The sequence below is a fragment of the Echeneis naucrates genome, chromosome 17 (genome assembly GCF_900963305.1).
Source record: "Echeneis naucrates chromosome 17, fEcheNa1.1, whole genome shotgun sequence".
Taxonomy (NCBI): Eukaryota; Metazoa; Chordata; class Actinopteri; order Carangiformes; family Echeneidae; genus Echeneis; species Echeneis naucrates.
The window spans coordinates 17,423,867-17,442,755 of NC_042527.1; the positions used below are offsets into that span (position 1 = coordinate 17,423,867).

General features: G+C 43.6%; 1 protein-coding gene across 9 annotated transcripts in view; it reads left to right on the forward strand.

Moving 5' to 3' along the window:
* LOC115057254 (receptor-type tyrosine-protein phosphatase mu) overlaps positions 1 to 18,889 on the forward strand; it is a 140,835-nt gene that overhangs the window by 49,832 nt on the left and 72,114 nt on the right. For all 9 annotated transcript variants that reach the window (XR_003841919.1, XM_029524204.1, XM_029524207.1 and 6 more), the window contains exons 5-7: positions 176 to 291; positions 1,627 to 1,801; positions 7,447 to 7,740. Coding sequence is in view for 8 of the 9 variants with exons in the window: in XM_029524204.1 (XP_029380064.1) it covers positions 176 to 291; positions 1,627 to 1,801; positions 7,447 to 7,740 (585 nt within the window). In the remaining variant the exon portion in view is untranslated. The remainder of the gene's footprint in view (positions 1 to 175; positions 292 to 1,626; positions 1,802 to 7,446; positions 7,741 to 18,889) is intronic.

The following is an 18,889-nucleotide window of genomic DNA, read 5'->3' on the forward strand; positions in this document are numbered from 1 at the left end:
AGGCAATGAGATAGTCACAGGATCCGTTCATGGCAGCTTCTCTCATTTCTCCAATTTCACGTACAATACAAATCTCGGCACCAGAGTAACAACAGTGGAATGTCTGAACTCGACATCTTAACATATCATTGGAGATCTCGGCTGCTGTCGGATAAATATTTGTCCTCTTTCTTAGTGAACACACCTCATTTCCTGACCATAAAGGGAGTGGAGGTCAACGCGGGACAGACCGCCTCGTTTCACTGCACCGTCAATGGACGCAAAAGGGATAACTTCCGCCTGTGGCTCCAGGTTAGTGTCACTTTTTCAAATCCCATGTAAGAAACCAAATCACAATCTTAAAGAACTGGGCCCTTTGGAAATGAAATTGCCTTACTGAACAGATGTAATATCTCTCAACTGGAGTCAGAGGTGCACCTGTTGGTCCATGAGACCTGCAGGCCCGAGCCTTTCTTTGCTCAAGTCACTCATCAAAGATGCGACAAAAGCTTCATTTTACCCAGGTGAAGTGAGGCCAGATGGCGATAACTGCCACTTAATCCAGAGCAAAAAAAAAAAGCAAAGTATCAGTTACCATAACCTGTCAAAACCAGTACAGTAATGCTCACTTGGTTAGAAATGAAATTATTAAGATCCAAAGTAAGAAAGAGCCTTGAGGTAACTGCATTTCTAAATCACTTGAATTTCTAAATCAATTGAACTATTAACTATTAACATTACTTTTGCATCATGCTCTGCTACCAGTCAGTAGGCGCACATTTGCTGCTTACTTAACTCTTTTTTTTTAATATATATATTATGAAATGCTGGATAGACTTTCATTAATTTCGGATTCTAACCCTCAGCCTGTCTCCCTCCCACTTCTGACAGCTCCTCTCAGAAAACTACGTGTCTTCGTTAATGTCTATATCAATGAAATCAAGCCAACACATTCCCATTTTGCTTTAGCGTTTCTTCGTATTTCACCTGCTCGCCGTGCTTCCGGAGGCCTCTGCATCTGGAAGGCAGGGGATTACAATTGTTTCAGATCACCGCACCATGGTCTTAACCTACATAGTCATGGGCTCTGTGGATACTGTGGACTATATCCGGCACAACCGAGTTGCACAGCACTCTAAAATTGACCTTGTTCCGAGCAGCAAAGGTAGTGCATCTGGCAGACATAACCCTGCCGGCTCTGCTGCTAAGCACGCTGTCACACATGTGATCAGTGGGAGCATGACGCCGGGTAAAGGTCCTCTGCCAGGTACTCCATCATTTTAACAAACACGTCCTCATTAGCACAGGAGCAGGAAAACAAACATTAAGTGAAGTCCCCTGATGACAGTAATGAAGAAATATTTCTAATGAGCAAATGTCCCCCATCTGCCTGCTGTGAGGGGTGACAGCTGGGGAGAGCCCACTGCGTGCTCGCAAGTATATGTGCGCGTGCATCCTCGTGTGATAAATGCTTTCCCTGCTATCAGCCACCGATGGGAATGATAGGACACGAACATGCACGAGAGATGGGGCCGAAAAAGTGCACTCAACAGGAGTTTCTGAAGCGCACAAGGTCAGGCCACTTTGCTTATTAAACCTTTTTCCGTATTCAAGGCTCACTCGTGTGTTTGTCTCGGATCCAAACAGGGCATCGCTGGGCGGGAGGCTCCGATGAAAGCCACTAAACCTTGGAACAACCGCCGCTTCATCGGCACTTTCGATGTGGAGAACACAACCAAGGGTGACTCAGGTCGCTACCGCTGCATTGTCCACTCCGACAAAGGGGTTGGAGTGTCCAATTATGGCGAGCTAACCATAAAACGTAAGTATTGGTCCCTGAAGCAGAGCGAGACACAAACACGGGCCTATCTGAATGAAAGCAGTCTAAAACAGCGGGAGCGTTTTTCCCATCCACACGACCTCCATGTGCACAGCAATGTCAACTGGATATAAACAGGAAGTGCTGCGCGTTCGTAGATGAAAATGTCCGCTCAGGCGATACTAAAAATACTATCTTTTTATGTTGATTTGTTATCCAGAGGACTTTAATACTTCCCCCTGCAAAGGCTGTCCTTGACTGAGCACAATACCCCCAAAAAGATCACAAAGGCAAGAGGCACCAGGGTTTACAGTAACCTCCCTGATATTTCACTCCTGCAGTCATTTGATATGAATTTATGGAGTCGTCTGAAACTAAATCCTGCAAGGCCTCACTTTCCTACAGCCCTATAGCCCGGTAATGGCCTTCTATATTTCTTCACCTCAATTTTCTCCCTGTGCTCTCAATTGAATTTACTGCTCCGATTTTTTTTTTTTTTTTTTCTTACTTTCTTTTTTTTTTTTTTTTTTTTTTTTGTCTCCAAGCTTTATGTGATTGATAGGTTTAATCCTGGCTGTCCAGATTGAGGTCTGTCAATCATGTGAGAATGGCCAGGTCCAGACACAGCAGAGTGAAAAGGAAGATAAAGTCTCTCTGCCCGAGTGTATCAGTGGGCTTCAGTGGTGTGCTCAGAGAAAATTTACTGACACACTGGAGGCTTTCTAAACCACACTTGTGCATAAATTCAGCAGCCCAATCACCCGCACATCCTCGCACTTACACTTACTCACTCGACAGCGATATTTTTGCTGCTGATTGCTGCTTTCAATTTGTTACTTGATTATTATTATTTTTTTTTTATCCCCCTCCCACTTTTCTCTAACAAGTCAAACCAGTTAAATGTTAAGTGTTTTTGTCATAAATATTTCAAATGCAGTAATTGTCTAGATTTAGGAATTCATCGACTCTTGTAACACAATCCATTTTGAATTCTGCAGAGATTTCACACCCCAATGACTCCGACATAAGCTAAGTCGTCAAAGGAAGAAAAGAGGCGTTTTCACAGTTCACGGTAGTGTCACACATAAAAAAAAAAAAGCAAAAAAAAAAAAAAAAAAGCTGATATCTCCTCTTATCGTAGCAGTCGTAAAACAAGAGCTTAACCCTCCTAGCATAGTGTATGAGTCGTAAATCCTCCTTTAAATGTGTGTTCGCTGCGTTCCGTGACTCGTTTTTGGAGAAGTGACCGTGGAGCAATTCTGTGGATTATGAGGCTGCTACAGTCGCACACGGTATCACACCCCCCCCCCGCCACATACACCCTCATTACCATACACTGCCTTTTTCTTTAACATGAGGAGAGTGAATGCTTGATTATCCCAGATAATCACTTCTGCTTTCATGCCAGTATTCAGACAGATTTATACGCCTATCTGCAAGTGCACGGCATGTATTTCCAGAGCGTTGTTCAGATTGGCCGAGCGCAGCGCCGGTTTTCCCGTTCCCCCTTCCCCTGGTGATGGGCTCTCCTGTAGTGCAGCCAGTGGTTCTGAAACTGGTGGGGGGGGGGGGGCGGCGGCAGCGGGGGTAATTACATCCTGTCCAAGTGCTGGCTCTTTTCTTGGCCTGGTTGGAATCACCTGGAGCCCTCTGCTCCGAAGTAGGATTCTGGGTCACGCTATCAAACTCAAGTCTGCAGAGGCGCCGCCATGTCTGCAATAATGAGAGTAGCCACAAAAAAATCGAAGGCCGGCCAGTTGAGCCTGTCATTTTTTTTCCGTGGCCACCTCTTCTCATATCGGGAGCAGATCAATTCTTCACACGCAGCAGCCCAATTAGGAGCGCACACAACGTAATGAGCTCCTCTTGTATTTCAACATCTTCTACCGCTTATCTATTTCCAGGTCGTGGGGGGTTGCCGGAGCCAATCCCAGCTCACTCACTACACCCTGGACAGGTCGCCAGTCCATCACAGGGCCAACACACAGACAGAGACCAACAACCACCCACACTCAGACCTACGGACAATTTAGAGTCATCAGTTAACCCAAACATGATGTCTTTGGACGGAGGAAACCCACACATTAGTTTTGAGGACTGATTTATCATTGAAGTGGCGAAAAGCCAAACAATAAGTAGTTCCATTTTGTGATTATAATTATGAATTTTCTGTTTCCCACTGTGTTGTATTAATGACTGTGGTTTGGCAAAAGAAGCAATGTCACGCCCCCACCAATTAAAAAAAATTCGCATATAATGACCAAGGACAATGAGTGTTGCAGTTTCAGCTTGAATGTATTCTTCTTCTTCTGGTGCAACAGTGTACATGTGTTGGTGTGTGCGCGCCCGTCCTGGCATGCAGGCAGGCAGGCAGACATGTATCGAGGTGGAGCAGGACGCAGCTGGCTGGTTTAAAATCACGGCAACAGCTGCTCGCTGACCACTGTGCCATACCCTCACCGCTGCCCCGCTGTAGCCAGCAAAAGGGCTCGGTTCGGTGAAGCCGCGGCTTAAACGGTGGGAACTGAGTTGTTAATATCCTAAAGTGTCCAGCACTTAAGTGTATTTCAGCAGAGTAATCCGTCTGCTGTGGCGGTTGAACGGGGGATTGCTGCACCTGCAGGAACGATTTCATCACCATAACAGGCTCTTGCTTTCGTGAAGCAATAACTTATCGGAGTTAAATGAAATGCTTATTGCTATAATATGTCATGCTACTTGCATTGTTGCTGAAGTGGTCTCAGGTGATTACGCCGAACAGGGGATTGAATGGCAACAGTGGCCTCCATGCATCATTGTTGAGGAAAAGCACGTTCTCTGTAGGGAATAAAGATTGATTGGATGACTGAAGAGCTCGTACTTGATGCCTCGGACATGTGCATCCTACAGTCAGATAGTGTCTCCAGTAATCATTTTAAATGATGTGAGAGGGAAGCTGATGGCCATACCATACAGTCTCATGACTTCAATGGTCAGATTTTGTGTTGCTAAGTTTGTCATCCCGTGAGCCCGTCATGATTGAGTCAGCAGCAAGAGACCTTTGTCATATTCCGACGGCCATTTGGTCCTGTGTATCACAAGGTGTTACCACAGAATGAGTCTATCGACAACTGTGTCGATAAATTCTGGTAAAAACCTGCAGCGCTCGCCTCCTACAAGGCCAGATTGTGTTTTATTAAACGAAAAACAACAGATTTTTTTTTTCCAGATTTCTCTCTTTTTCTTTCACTAACTTCCTTTACAAAGTTCTAACATTTAATTGTTTCTTTAATGAATGAAGACACTTAATAAGCAATGAAAGAAATTACATCTAGTCCTTTAATTGGACAGGCCATCTGCTTTTCTCAAGAGAGAGAAAAACTAAACAAAACAAAGCAGCCAGAGAACTGCAACAAAATCTTGGTTATCTTTTCTCCAAATAAAATATGACATAAAATGCTATTACATTATCAATATGATTTGATACACAGCCATGCCATGAATGAGTTTTATTTCTGTTGTTCAGATGCATTTGAGCATAGTGGCACTTAATTCACTTAAACCCCTTTTGAAGATGTAACAGACTGTAAAAGGCTCATCAAAACAAGCATGTTGCTCCACCCAGATTTTGGATCCTCTCACTCTCCTGTCTGGCTCTGGCACGCAGACCGGGGCGCCGCGTGCGAGTTCTGGTTGAGGACTCGCTGGATTAGCTGGTTCGCTCCAGGTGATGTTTGACAGCAACGCTGGAAACTCGGATTAGTGGGAGTTTAGGTAGCCGCGGTTGAGGTCATCGTGGGGTAACCATCTGCTGAGGGAGAGCCTCCAGCTCTCTGTCGGACACCTCAGCCTCTTCCTGACGTGCCTGAAGACTTCTCCCTCTCCATGACAACTCCACGAGAAGCAGCCAGTCGACTGGCATTATTCTGTTACATGTGTGCGCTCATTAGGGATGCTCACTGTGGCCTCTGGGCTGTGTAACTATTGTAGTACGTGACAAGGGCAGATTCCTAAGCATTGCTTCGGCTGCCGGTTGTAGCTCTTTGTTGGCAGTAGTTTCATGTTACACCTGCAGACGCTGTCTGAAGCATGAGAGGCATCCGAGTGAGAAGGTGGAGGACTCTGCAGGTTGAAAACGTGACTGCGACTCTCTATGTAAACATGTCTGTCAAAGGTGACGTGAAAACACGAAACACATCAGTAACAAAATGTTCCCGCAGACTTAAACTGGAAGTATGTCTTAAAACATGTTAAAGTGTTGCCACATTGCCCCCCCCCACCAGTTATATAATAATGCAATCCTGAAAATAACAGTTGAAATAACATCTCTGACATTTCAAGAAGCCTCATTAAACCAGAAATGGCACAAGGTTTAGGTAAAGATGAGACAAATATTGGTGATATAACAGAGAAGAAAAAAAAAGGTCAGCTTTGATGTTGACATTGAACACACTTGTCTGAAAAAGATAAACTTATAAAAGAAGAGAAGAATTTGAAATTAGTTTTTAGAAGTATCCAAACACACAGACCGAAGTTGGAAAGAACCCAAGAATAGATGCATTCCAATTTTAATTGGGGGGAGAAAAAAAAAAAAAGAGCCTCAATTCCATGAACAGCAGTCAGAAATCAGTCAGAAAATGTGTCTCTTGTATTTTCAAACATCACTGATCCCACCATCACGCCGTTCACCCTACTCATTGCTAGAATTAGAAGTTTCATGACAATTTCTCAGTTCGACTTCAGTCATTTCGATCATATTGTGGATTTTTCAAACATTTTTAACTATTTCAGTTATTTAGCAGAAAATAAAAATCTCTCCGCTGCATTTATTTGACAGCTATGGTTACTAATTACTTTAAAAAGTCAATGTTGAATAGGTAATTAAGACCAACAGCCAGGGCAGCACATAAACGCAGATACAGACTAAATGCTACTTCTGGTTTGGAATGATAATCAGCCCTTTCTGGATCGACAAAAACGTTATTCTGCACCTATTTATCACGCATCATACGTAGCAACTGAAGTACATGCGGAATACGTCAACAAAGAGTTGACTCAAGTTATATTTTAGACTTTCCATAAAGCTTTTTAGATATAAAAAGAAATCCAACATTCTGCAGCCGTCATGAGCTGAGAGATTAAACCAGCTTCGGATTCTGAAAAATCGAGAGATGACAACTCCAGTAACTATCAATTACCACAGCCTTTTCCATACACGGCCTCTGATTGAAATCAATAAGTTGTTCAATGGGAGCAGCATTTGCCAAGTGACTTTGTTCACACCTCTGCTAGAAGTTGCCGTCACTTTCAGAATGTGTGTAATTACAGGACTCAGTCAGTTTACTGTGAGATATTGATGAGATATTCCATTCATCTGGAACTATTGATTGTTGCATGAATCTCCTTGGATGCCTTGTTTACTGGAAAACATGAAGATACTCCTCGTGTGTCTCAAGGGAATTTTGATGTGGTTGATTGCCTAAAAGAACAAATTGATTTTGAGCATCATGTTTGTTTGGTTCAACCATTTGTTTCCCAAGAATGGCAATTCTTTTTGCTTAAATTACTTAAAAATACATAATTGGTTTCTGTATTGCAAAGACTTTTTAACAAATTTGCCATTGTGCTACGTTTATCTAACGTCACTCAAAAACTTTTTGTTTCCCCAGAGCCCCCCGTGCCTATCGCGCCGCCACAGCTGACGGCTGTTGGCGCCACGTATCTTTGGATCCAGTTGAACGCCAACTCCATCAACGGCGACGGTCCGATCATCGACAGGGAGGTGGAGTACCGCACGGTGTCAGGAACCATGTACGACCTGCAGCCTGTAGACAAGACCACACATAAGATTGGCCACCTGGACCCAGACACAGAGTATGAGATCAGCGTTCTGCTGACCAGACCTCTAGAAGGAGGCACAGGGGCCCCAGGACCCCCCCTGAGGGCCAGGACCAAATGTGCTGGTGAGGCCAACAAATACAGTTACTTACAAAGCACCTATGGGATTTTGGGAAATGTTCCATTTGGTTGTTTTGCAGCGCCACATGAAAACTCTCCTAAACCAGATCACAGATGATGTTGTAGAGGTTGTGAATTTGCGTGCAGCACGGGTAAACACAGAAGCTAAACCAACTCGAACACGCAAAGAGATTTTCTCCGACTTTTACAAGTGAACTAGAGTTAACTTTGTCAATCCATTCATATTCAAAGGTGAAACATACTGCGAGGGGAACATAATGTGTTGATTGGAGTTCAGTCTTGAACGTCATGGAAGCGCGGTTACCTTGTACACATCAAAACATTCAATGTCGTGCAAAATCTTATGAAATCGAGGACACTTGCATAATGCAAACCTTCGAGATGCACCAAATTCAGGACTACTATGTCAACACAAGTACATTGTGTGCAGAAATAATATAAATATGAAATGCAAATATGCAAAGACAAAGTTTTCTCAATTAAAATGTTTAAGAATGACTACACACGCGCACGCTCACACACGCACTCACACTCACATTTTCGGATGTAGTAAAATCCATGATCTTAATGGTCTGTTTCATTTTATTGCCCGACTGTGTCGTATCTCCAATGCACATAAGCTTTGCCTGTCAGAAGGTCAAAATGAACTTTTTATGTTTCCTCCACATTTTTAAGATGCACCTTTTCACCGTGGTCATTTTTAACCACATATTTAAACCCGGATGAAGGAATTTAGTTGTTGGGCATCTGAATCTTAAGTTTTAAAAGGGAAAAAGCTGAGCAAATGTTAAGCAGCTCTGCTCCTCATTCCTCCAAGGTGGCCTGTGCAAATCACACAGTGTGATATGTCATGAAACTGTCCTGCTCTTAGTCAGCAGGTCTCTTTGTTTTGAAGAGACACCTCCTCCATGAATTATTGGGCTTTTGCCGAAAACCTCCTGAACCATTGACACAGAGAATCCAAACAATGAGAATGTGGCAACAAGTGTGGCTAAGACAACTCACATGATCATGTGCTCCCACCAAATGGCGTCTTTGTTTACTTTATTATTATTATTATTATTATGAAGCTTCAACCAGCAGAAGTTACCTTCTGTGCCTTTTAAGTGGGGAAAAAAATCTGAGATTAGCTGCTTTGTGTCTAGAAACAAAGATAACACCTCTGTTTCGGCTAATGGGTGAAAAACGAGGGTTGCTTTCATCAGAGTCCCAAAACAACGATAGAACCGTGCATCAGAGAACAAAAGTACTCTTCTTTGATAAGGACGGATAGAGATACGGAAATTTATAACAATCGTGAGAACAGAGGTCAAAGCAGTTCAGGGTTTTTCTATAATTATTCATTTATTGCTAACTTCAGCTTGTGTTGAGTTTGTGTTTGCTCCTAATTTAGTCCTGCATACAAAACATTTCAAAAAGCATACAAATCACCCCTGCATACAATAAATAGCCATCAGGGCTCCGTAACTGGTAATGCTGTGCTTTCTCTAAAGCCTCATTGCATTTGAAGCAAATAACTGCAACTCAGAATTGCCCAACATATATCATTGCCAATTTACTTAGGCAATTATTTTCCATAGTAGACAAAGCCCTCTATGCTTCCATTGTTTGCCCCTATAGATCATCATTAAGGTATTTGGCATGTGGACATTAATTGTCTCTGCGGTGGACACCCAGATCAATTAAAGCTGTGCATACTCCTGAAGCTTTAAATGTAAAAGAAAAACTGATCAAACCTGTGAACCAAAAGAACAACCCCTTTAACTCTTAACTCCTCTGGCTGTTTGGAACAGCTGTGCGTCACAGTAATGAATATGATTTATAGTTTGCAGAAAAACTGCCCCTGCACATGGTTAACTTTATCACTACTCGTTTATTCAGCCTAATTCTCATTCCAAATGCTCTGCAAGCTTCTTAATCCATCAGCAACACAGATTGATATCGCGTGTGAAGCGGAGTGGCACCTTAAATTTGGACCATTATGTTGCTGTTACACTGTGTGCCATTCAAACTCAAACATGTACATAAACACTTTGAGAATGCCTGATGATATTGTACAAATTGTCCTTCTCACAACATTAACCAGCTAAATTCCCATGCTGTACCAGGATGCCAACTCGGGGAACAAAACAAACCCGGGCTCAGCAGTTTCCATGGCTAATGCTGTTTGGTGTCCAGAGAAATGCTGATGAAAATGAGATTTTTCTCCCTTCCCTGCCCAGGGTGTAACCCCCTCTTCCCACTGTGAAGGTCATCAGCTTATTCATTTTTAGTCAGCCTGATAGGGATGAATGGCCCTACCTGTGTGGCCTTCGGCGCCAGGCGCAGCTTCTGCTGAGGTCCTGCCCCTTGGCCACCCTGCCTGTCGCAGCCGGGGAGATTGATGGCCCTGGCCCCTGAAGTGTGTTTGAGGAAGCAGCTCTTGATCTTGTCCTACTCTCTGCTGGTCCTCCCCGCTGACAGGCCGGGCCTCAGCAGAGCTCCTAATTGAACGGTTAACACTCACGAGGCTGTGTGATACATCACTGTTGATACAGACAGGCCCAGGGACTAGCTTCCCCTCTGCCTGCGCTGCTGTCTGGAGGCGCTAATGAAAATCTGTGGCCACTTTAAAACGCCGTCTCTTGCATAATTATTCATTACCATGCCTTGGTCACATCACAAACTGAGCAATGTTTCTGATGACAAAGGATGTTTTAATTCAATCTCTGTAAAATGGGGAATGTATAATGCAAGGATGCCATCAATTCAGTTCAGAAGCAGGAGGAAGAAAGGGGTAGCCTTGAAAGATTTCTTTCCCATGAAGCACTTTCATTACTTTCTGAGTGAACATCAAAAGAATGTCTTATCCAAGGCTCTGTGATTGCTTTCAGGGGTTATTTGTGGGTTTCAAGGGCTTGCGGAGTGATTCAAACAACATTTTGCTTTTGCAAATCCTCATGTCTTTGCACTGTCAAATTTCCCAACTTGTTACAATTTCTCATTTTCCTCTTTTCCTACAGGCCGAAATCACTTTCCAAATTGTTCTGAAAGAAAAAGAGAGAAAAGCATTTGGTAACTGTGTTGCTTTTTATGAGAAACTTGTGTCTGTGTGAAGTTGTTTACCACTTCACAGTGCTCCACGCCTGGTAAGTGCTACTTGAAGGAAGTCAGTGTAATATCAGGTGATGCCCTAGGATCACAGCAGGGTGCTCTGCATTTCAGCAACACTATTGAGAGTCCATCTCACACAGAGAAACCATTTCCAGCCCACACGAAGAAGGCAGATAGGCAACTCTTAAACAACTACTCCCCAGCGGTCCGAGCTGTACTTCATATCTGTGTGGGAAAGTGTTTGCTGGAACTTTCCTGTCTTCACGCATACCGGCTGAGAAAATCCCGGTCGTGTGTAAATCAAATCAACTAAACTCATTTGCTGACTGAGTCAGAGTAAGGTCTCTGCATGGTGTGTTTATTTCCACACAGTACTTATTTATGATGGGATAATTTCATACTCGTTTCCATCGTAGACAAACAGTCTGTCCGATGTGCTTTAGCTCCGCCCTTTAGCCTTTGCTCTCCCACTGGCTCGCAGGCGCTTTTCGAAAATGGCAGTACATGATGTCCATGCTGGGTCCAAACACCTGCTCAGACTTCAGCCTCTGCCAATTCCACATCTCCGTCTATAAGTTGTCTCCATCTGCGCTCTGGCACCATGTGGGTGTAGTCTCATCTGTTTGTTTTTACTTTGCCATTCTGTTGCACTGAGTGCTATTAAACACAAGGGAATCAGCATTAATCAGGGATCAGCCTTCGTTTAAACAGTCGTTTATAACAGTGGAGCGCGAGGAGGAGCTGTGCAATTAATGTTCACCCACACCAAGGTTGGATATTTGCATTCAGCCTCCTAATTTGCAAAAGACCAGGTCTGTTTTAGTGCCAATGAGAATTAATTCTGCATCTGGCATCATAGAATCACTTTGTCAATGAGTGTTCAATGTATGCTTAAAAAATAAAAATAAAAAACTCTCCTTATTCAGAAGGCTCATCTTCATCAAGATAGAATTAATCATTTTGGCTCTTACACTAAAGGTTAGAGAGGATAGCTGCATGCCGAATGAGTGGTGCCATCAGGGTGCAGCGGAACTCGTGGATGTTGTTTTGATGTCTAAATACATCAAAATACATTACAATATGTTAATATCCATGAATTCAATGTCATTAATAGCCGACTTCCTGGCTCACACACACAAACACTGGAAAGTAGCCCTGAGGTCATCGTGAAAAAATCATATAACCGTCTATCTCTGGAAAATCTTTTTTGACTAATAAGACAGGTTATGTTACTTAGTCTGTCTTTTTTTTCCTACCATTGTTCACTTGGCTTAAAAAAAAGGACCATCTCTACTCTAAAGAGCCTTTTGCCAACGTATTTTTAATTTGTCCAAAAAAAAAAAAAAAAAAAAAATGGCTTGACGTCAGGACAGGACTCTTACGCATAAAGTTTTCAAATGTTCCAATCTGAAGAACTTGTGCCAGGTTGTACTGCGATCCAGAGGCCCAATTCCAGTCAGAAATTCAGCAAAACTGAAAAATAAAGGTGTGAAAAGTGTCTGAAGAGAAGTGGAGGAAGGATCCAGTGTAGTTTTCTCTCAGGGGATAATTGTTAGCCTGCTAATCTGGTTAGCTCCAGATTCCACTTTATATTACTTCGAGGTGTTTAAGTGTGCCAATATATTTTGTCTTGCTATTTCTTGGTCTTTACATTTTACCAACAAAGGCAGAATGATGCCCTGTCAAGCTTTATTGCCTCATTCATGTCTACAGATCAAACTGCCTGATTGAGGCCCGTAATGATTGGTGCTGCTTTTGTGTTGGGGTTTTTTTTTTTTATTATTATTATTATTTCATAGGCTGAGATGGAGCTGATCTGTCTCTCTGGGTCTGAAGGGAAAAGCCATTGTTTGCTGGGATTTGATGGGTCTAATTAATACTATTGTTGCGTTACCCAGTGAATAGAAGCTCACCTCTTCACCTCACTATCTCAGATAACATTGGTCTGGTTCGCCAAGCACAATAGGCGGCAGTCATGTGACCTATAGGGTTTATATATTACTGCGCCGCAAATGAAAAGCACTGGGTTGAGGCCCATTGAATTTGTGTTCTTTTGTCAGTCATAGAAAACAGGGTAGATTGAGTTTGTGGTGTGTGGGAAGGTTATAGGAGACCTGGAATAAAAGTCTTTTTATTGCAGGGGGTTGGAAGTAGATTGGCGAATTGTTTTCTATGATATTGGCTCCGCAAAAGGCAATTCATGTTCTTCTCAAGGACACATCTTCAAACAACTGCTGCCGGAAAGGAAAACAATAGAGTGGAGCGAGATTCCACATTTATCACTGTTTCATTATTATTATTTCCCTCATCTCCATCGCTCCATCTGTCCATTTCCTAAACACGGAGGAACTGACACTCAGAAAAGAGATGTGCGTGCAAAAATGAAAAAAATTAAATAAATAAATAAAAACCCTCTGTGATGACCACATACATTTGGGCTCAACTAGAGCAGCATCTTCAGCTCCTCACAGTTATCACCGACGCTGTTTGCATCCCCACCTCTTAAACCACGGGAGGATGATAAATAGCGGTAGTTTCGTCAGTCATTTTTTTTTTTTTCCAGCTGTTTTTAAATTTGAACTGAAATGCTTCTCGAGGTCTTTAAATGTTTCTATTCTCCATGTTAAATTATTCACGGCCTATCTGGTGTAATTTTTGTCACAGATTTTCTCCATCCTTTTGCTGAATTATAGATGTCCCATTCCCCTTTGCAAGGCGTCCAGGAGGCACTCATTCAGTCTGGTTGTATAACTCTAACTCAAGAAAATTTCCCCATCTCCTTCTCAGATAAAGGACGGGAATGTCAGGAAGGCTGCTATTTATTCCCTAATAATGCCCCCCCCTTCACTTAGATAGCAAGATCTTAGACCTCATCTATCTGCCTTAGTAGGTGGCTCAGAAAACACAGCAGCCATTTCACAAAGTCGAGCGCTTCGCTTTGATTTACACTCTTGGTAACACCCTGAGTTGAGTGTGACACATGCAAGTTTTTGGCGACAAATGACAATGCCACGCGGGCCATCTGGGAAGTGTTGAAGTTGAAGAATCACCTTGGTAATCTCCCCATCGCTCCTGTAGAGCTTGTGTCCCCCCGTCAGGCGTTCTCTCCCCGTTTGTAAGCTCTAACCACAGGCGTCTTCACCGGGAACCTGAACATGAAAGACGAAGGCCGGTCCGTCAGTGGAGACGGGTGCGCATCGGCATGCATATCTGTTAAAGCACAAGGAGGATTTCTGGGGGTTGCACCCGTCACCCTGACCCCAATCCCCACACAGCATTATTGGTCGAAACAAAATGAAAGATTGATCTAACCGGTTCCACCTCCCCTGCCTCTGCTCTTCCCATCAACCCAGCTGCCAATTTGTTTTCATCTGGTGGCTGGACTTTCACTTCCCCCTCACCTTTAACTCCTGAGACACACTTGCTGTGTTTCTTTGTTTAATCCCTCTAAATGGTCTGGGATATGGGGGGGGGGGGGCAAAAAAACAGCAAACGCTCCTGACATTTTATACGCTGCTGCTTATTGATTTATATTTATTCGCTCTCTATCTTTTGAGATAAGTCAGCCAAGAAGTGCCACATTTCATGTTTTGCAACTGTTGTCGCTCGGTATCTGAAGCAAAAATCACCTCAAGTGCTTCACAGATGTTTTTTGCAGGATAACACTTACTTCATTCCCACCCTGATAAATACTACCATCGTGATAAATGAACAGCGGAACCTCTTACTGCAACGCTGAGTATATTACAAAACACCATAACCCATGCTAATTCATGAAACTCCCAGTTCCTCGCAAGTATAAATTATAAGTGGATTATCTGGCATTCACGGAGTTGTGTGCTTCACTTCATGTCTATGATACAAAGGCAGTACTCACTCGTTTGTGCGTTTTACCAACTGATTCTTAATTATTATTCTCAGTGTCTCAAAGCATAGACAAACACAAAAACCGAATTGCTGCTGTTAGTCAAGCGTCTTTCCATTATCCACTGAACATAAATGGGGACAACACCTCCGTGGATGAAGCAAACAAAGGGGATGTTTTAAATTAGGATTCGTTGTCACAATCGTCGAATGTGAATATTCTCCTCCATTTCAAAAGTCAGATTGTTGACTACTCATTCATGCTTACAGCATAAGGCCTGAAGTAGGGTTGATTTAACAAAAAAAGAAAAAAGGTTGGAACGCCAAACAAAATAAACCCTGAATCCAAAGCGGTAAATACTGCTTTTCAATAAGAAATGTATATATTTACTCAAAGGTTTTGTGGCCAGAGTGTTGTTGGTTGTCTCTGTAGGGCTGGACGAGTTTTGAGTCATGTTTCACCCTCCTGTGTGTGTAAAGGTTGTCTTCACTCTGCCTCACTATTGAGTGCTCCATTCAGTTCAACTCAGTCTTATTTAGCTGCCACCAAATCATAAATGTATTACCTCGTGGAACCTCACAGAATAAGGTCAAGACCTTGCAGCGTTGCAGAGAGGAACCCGACAGTTCCCACAACGAGCAAACAGTGACAGCGGAGAGGAAGTACTCCTTTTTAATAGGAACCAACCTCTGGAGGGGCTGTCTGTCTCAACCAGTTGGGTTGAGACAGACAGCTGATGAGGGAAAGAGGATAAGAAGGGGAAAGGTGGGGGGGTGGGAGGCGGGCGGGTGGCGGATGCAAAAGAGAGAGGGAAGGCGTTCACCCATTCATCTCCACCTCTACAGCCTCGGGGTGTTCATCAGACAAGGTGGCAGCTCGGCCCGGTCCAACACCGAGGCTCAATCTGCAGCTTCAATTCGATTCAGTGTGTTGGAAGCACAACCCCCCCCTCCATCCTCACAGAATGTGGCAGTCCCATTTATCAACAGGCCCATAAAGAAGGGCTTGATAGAGTGAGTAGCGACCACCACCATTCAATAAATCCTTGTGATTATCCACGCCTCCGAGGTGTATGGGCAAAGTACCTGTGTGTGTGTGTGTGTGTGTGTGTGTGTGTGTGTGTGTGCGTGCGTGCGTGTGTGTCCTCAGCCTGTGGGCATTTGTCTCCGACTTTGTAATGGCTGTAGAGGTTGACATCGGAACACGAGAGGTCCATGCACAGTGTCTTAAAGTGCTATCAATTATAACGCGTGCACGCAGGAACCCCTCTTTGCTGAGCTTGACCTGTCGCTTCTGATGGCAGCAAAAACTTTGGCACGTCCGCCCTCCCGCCTTTTTTTACGTCTTAGCTTTCTTTTCCACCCCTCACCCACCATCCACCCACACGTGGCTCCCTCCGCCTCTCCCTCTTCTGTTTGTTCCTCCAGAGGATTGCATGGAGGAGCACTCTAGGAGGGTGATGGAGCTTTGATTGTCCGTTATCAAAAGCTATCATTACAGCTTGCTTCTGCGGGATATGAAAATGATTTCCTAAGTGTAAAACCCATGTCATTACCTCAATGGCCTCTGTGCTATCACTGAGATGTAATAGAAAGAGGCAAACAAATGTCTGCGCCTCCCATCCTGCCCAGCTCAAACAGAACAGAGGGAAAACACACAGCAATGGGGAGAGATAAGTGATGGCACTACCAGGCCGCACCGCCTGAAATGGAACACTTTACATGAAAACAGCCCGCCGACCAGGATTTAATCTTCGCTGTCGTTTTGGCACTGTCTTCCACTAAGGAGCCCGTGTGTGACAATTCGGAGTTGACATTCTCCAGCAAGAATCTGACAGTCTGGATGCCATCCTGTTAAAGTTGAAGCTTTTTTTTTTTATGTTTTTGTTGCTTTCCAAACAACAACCCCTCCTCCCCTCCCTGCGTCGTTCCTCCTGATCATCATCCCTAACTCATCTCACTGAGGCAGCGTCTGTGCTCAAGGCCCACGTTGACTAGCGGGCAGTTTCTAATCATTGAGGAAATAGTAGTGCCCCCCATCGCCACCGATCACCGCCACCTGCTGATTCTGGTTGCTGAGCAGGGAGATGGGCGTGCCAGCGCCAGACTTTTCTGTTCCCTGTTGATGTGGGTCTGATAAAAATCTCTTCGAATAAGGCCATAAACATGCTAGAGAACACACACTACTTCCCCTTACATTTACAAACACACACACACAAACACACACACACACACACTCACATTAAAGTGGCTGTGCTCTGGACATGCCCAATTTGTTTCCTTTCATCCAGGACTAATGTCTCGCTCTACCCAGGGGCTAAGTGCACCATTTTAAGGCCCCTCTAGGACAGACGGCTGCAACATGCGGTTATTTGTTGCTTTTTGTTTTCACATTTTGGGAACTCGTGCAAGCACTTCAGCTGCAGCGACATGCATGCAGGTCCCATTCAAATTAACAAGAGGCAATAATGTGTTGATAATTTCTAAAAACATTATTTAAATGTCATGCCGTAATGACATAAGAAAAAAAAAAAAAATCACCAACAGTTCAATGTAAATGTCAAATTCAAATTATTCAATTACATCAGCAAATGCAGGGCAGGTGATAATTTGTCCACCGCTTGGAATACCAATCTGGCTCTGACTGGAGCTCATCTGTGTGCCCTGGCGTAAGATAGACCTCCGTAATTTCCTGCTCCAAGGGATGCTTTCATAGCCATTATTATAACTCTATTCCACTGGAAATATCTGTCTTAGTGGAGAGATATTAGAGTCATATTTTCACTACTCTCAACCCAATGTTGCCCTCTGTGTGCGATCACTTGTGAGAAATGTAAGAAAAAGCTAATGGTATGGATTTCAAGCCGGAGCTCTGTTATTCCTTGTTGTGATTTGTGCTTATGCTTTTGATACGGAGCCTCTTACTGCTCGGTCAATAAAAACACAACCAGCAGTGACAGCAGACTGGGGGTAATGGGCTCATCTCATCAGCTGTCATTCATGGGACTATTTGAAAACTGCTGCACAGGCTCCATCTAAACACAAAAGGATTTCTTTTTTCTTTAAAGGCTACCAGCTATTCAGCGTGACCTGTTCATTTCAGATTAAGAGGGAGAGGCGGGTACGAGGTGTTTTTATTTTATTTTTTTTTCCCTTTTTCCTCTTCCCTACTTTTTCAAAGTCAACCATGACTGGCCTCTGGAATGGATGAGGCACCTTGTTGTTTATGCAAACAGATGATGTCATTCTGAGTCATAGGGTACAAGTTGTGATCGGGCGTCAGCTACACATCCTCAGACGGCTGCCATTTCTACCACGGGGAGCCAGTGGGGCAACAAACAATTAGCCTTTTCTCAACAAAACCCAAAGGACAGACTGTAGAATAGCCATAGGAGTTTATTAAATGGCCAGCATTGTTTCATGCACCTCTGCTGTGACTGGTGGTATGGCAGCAAAATGTCTCTGTTATTTCCACATTCAGATTTACATGCGAATATATTGCTACCTCCTCACCCTGCTTTTTTTTTTTTTTTATCAGGTATGGTCAACTTTTTTTGCCCAATCCCATTCTGCTCAACTGCTTCCCGCCCCCCTTGGCCTCTCTCCGTTGGCCAGAATTAGGGGCAGTGGACTTTTGGATCTTGCTCCACAAAGATGCAAACGCTTCTCCAGAAATGAGACTTCCCTCCTAGCCACTTGTGCACGTCTGCTTGCGATTCACACTTTGGTGCATTTGTCACTTTGAGAGCATCTGGTTTAATTTGATTTCTGTGCCTGGCCACCCTGCAATTCTCTGTGCTTTTAGTGTAACCGTTGCCTACTGAGTGCAGCCAACAGATAGTTCCACAAATAAAGGGGTTTAAACTTCTATTTTCTGGATGGCTTTCCCAACAGTGCAACCGATTTTGAAAAAGTCTGTTTGCCCTCACCAATTCTGTCCAGTTATGTGCTGGATTCTCTCTATTTTTGCTCTGGTTACATTTGATTCAAATGGTGGACTACTTTTTTATGTATACACATAGCTTTTTTCTTTTTTCCCCCCCAAGTTTGGCTGAACAGCTTGCACGTAGTCTGAATGTTTGTTCTTACATACTAGTCTGAACCTAAGATGAACATTTCTTTCAAAATGTAACAATCGGAGAAGGTCAGTGCTGCCAGAAGATTGTTGTATCAAAG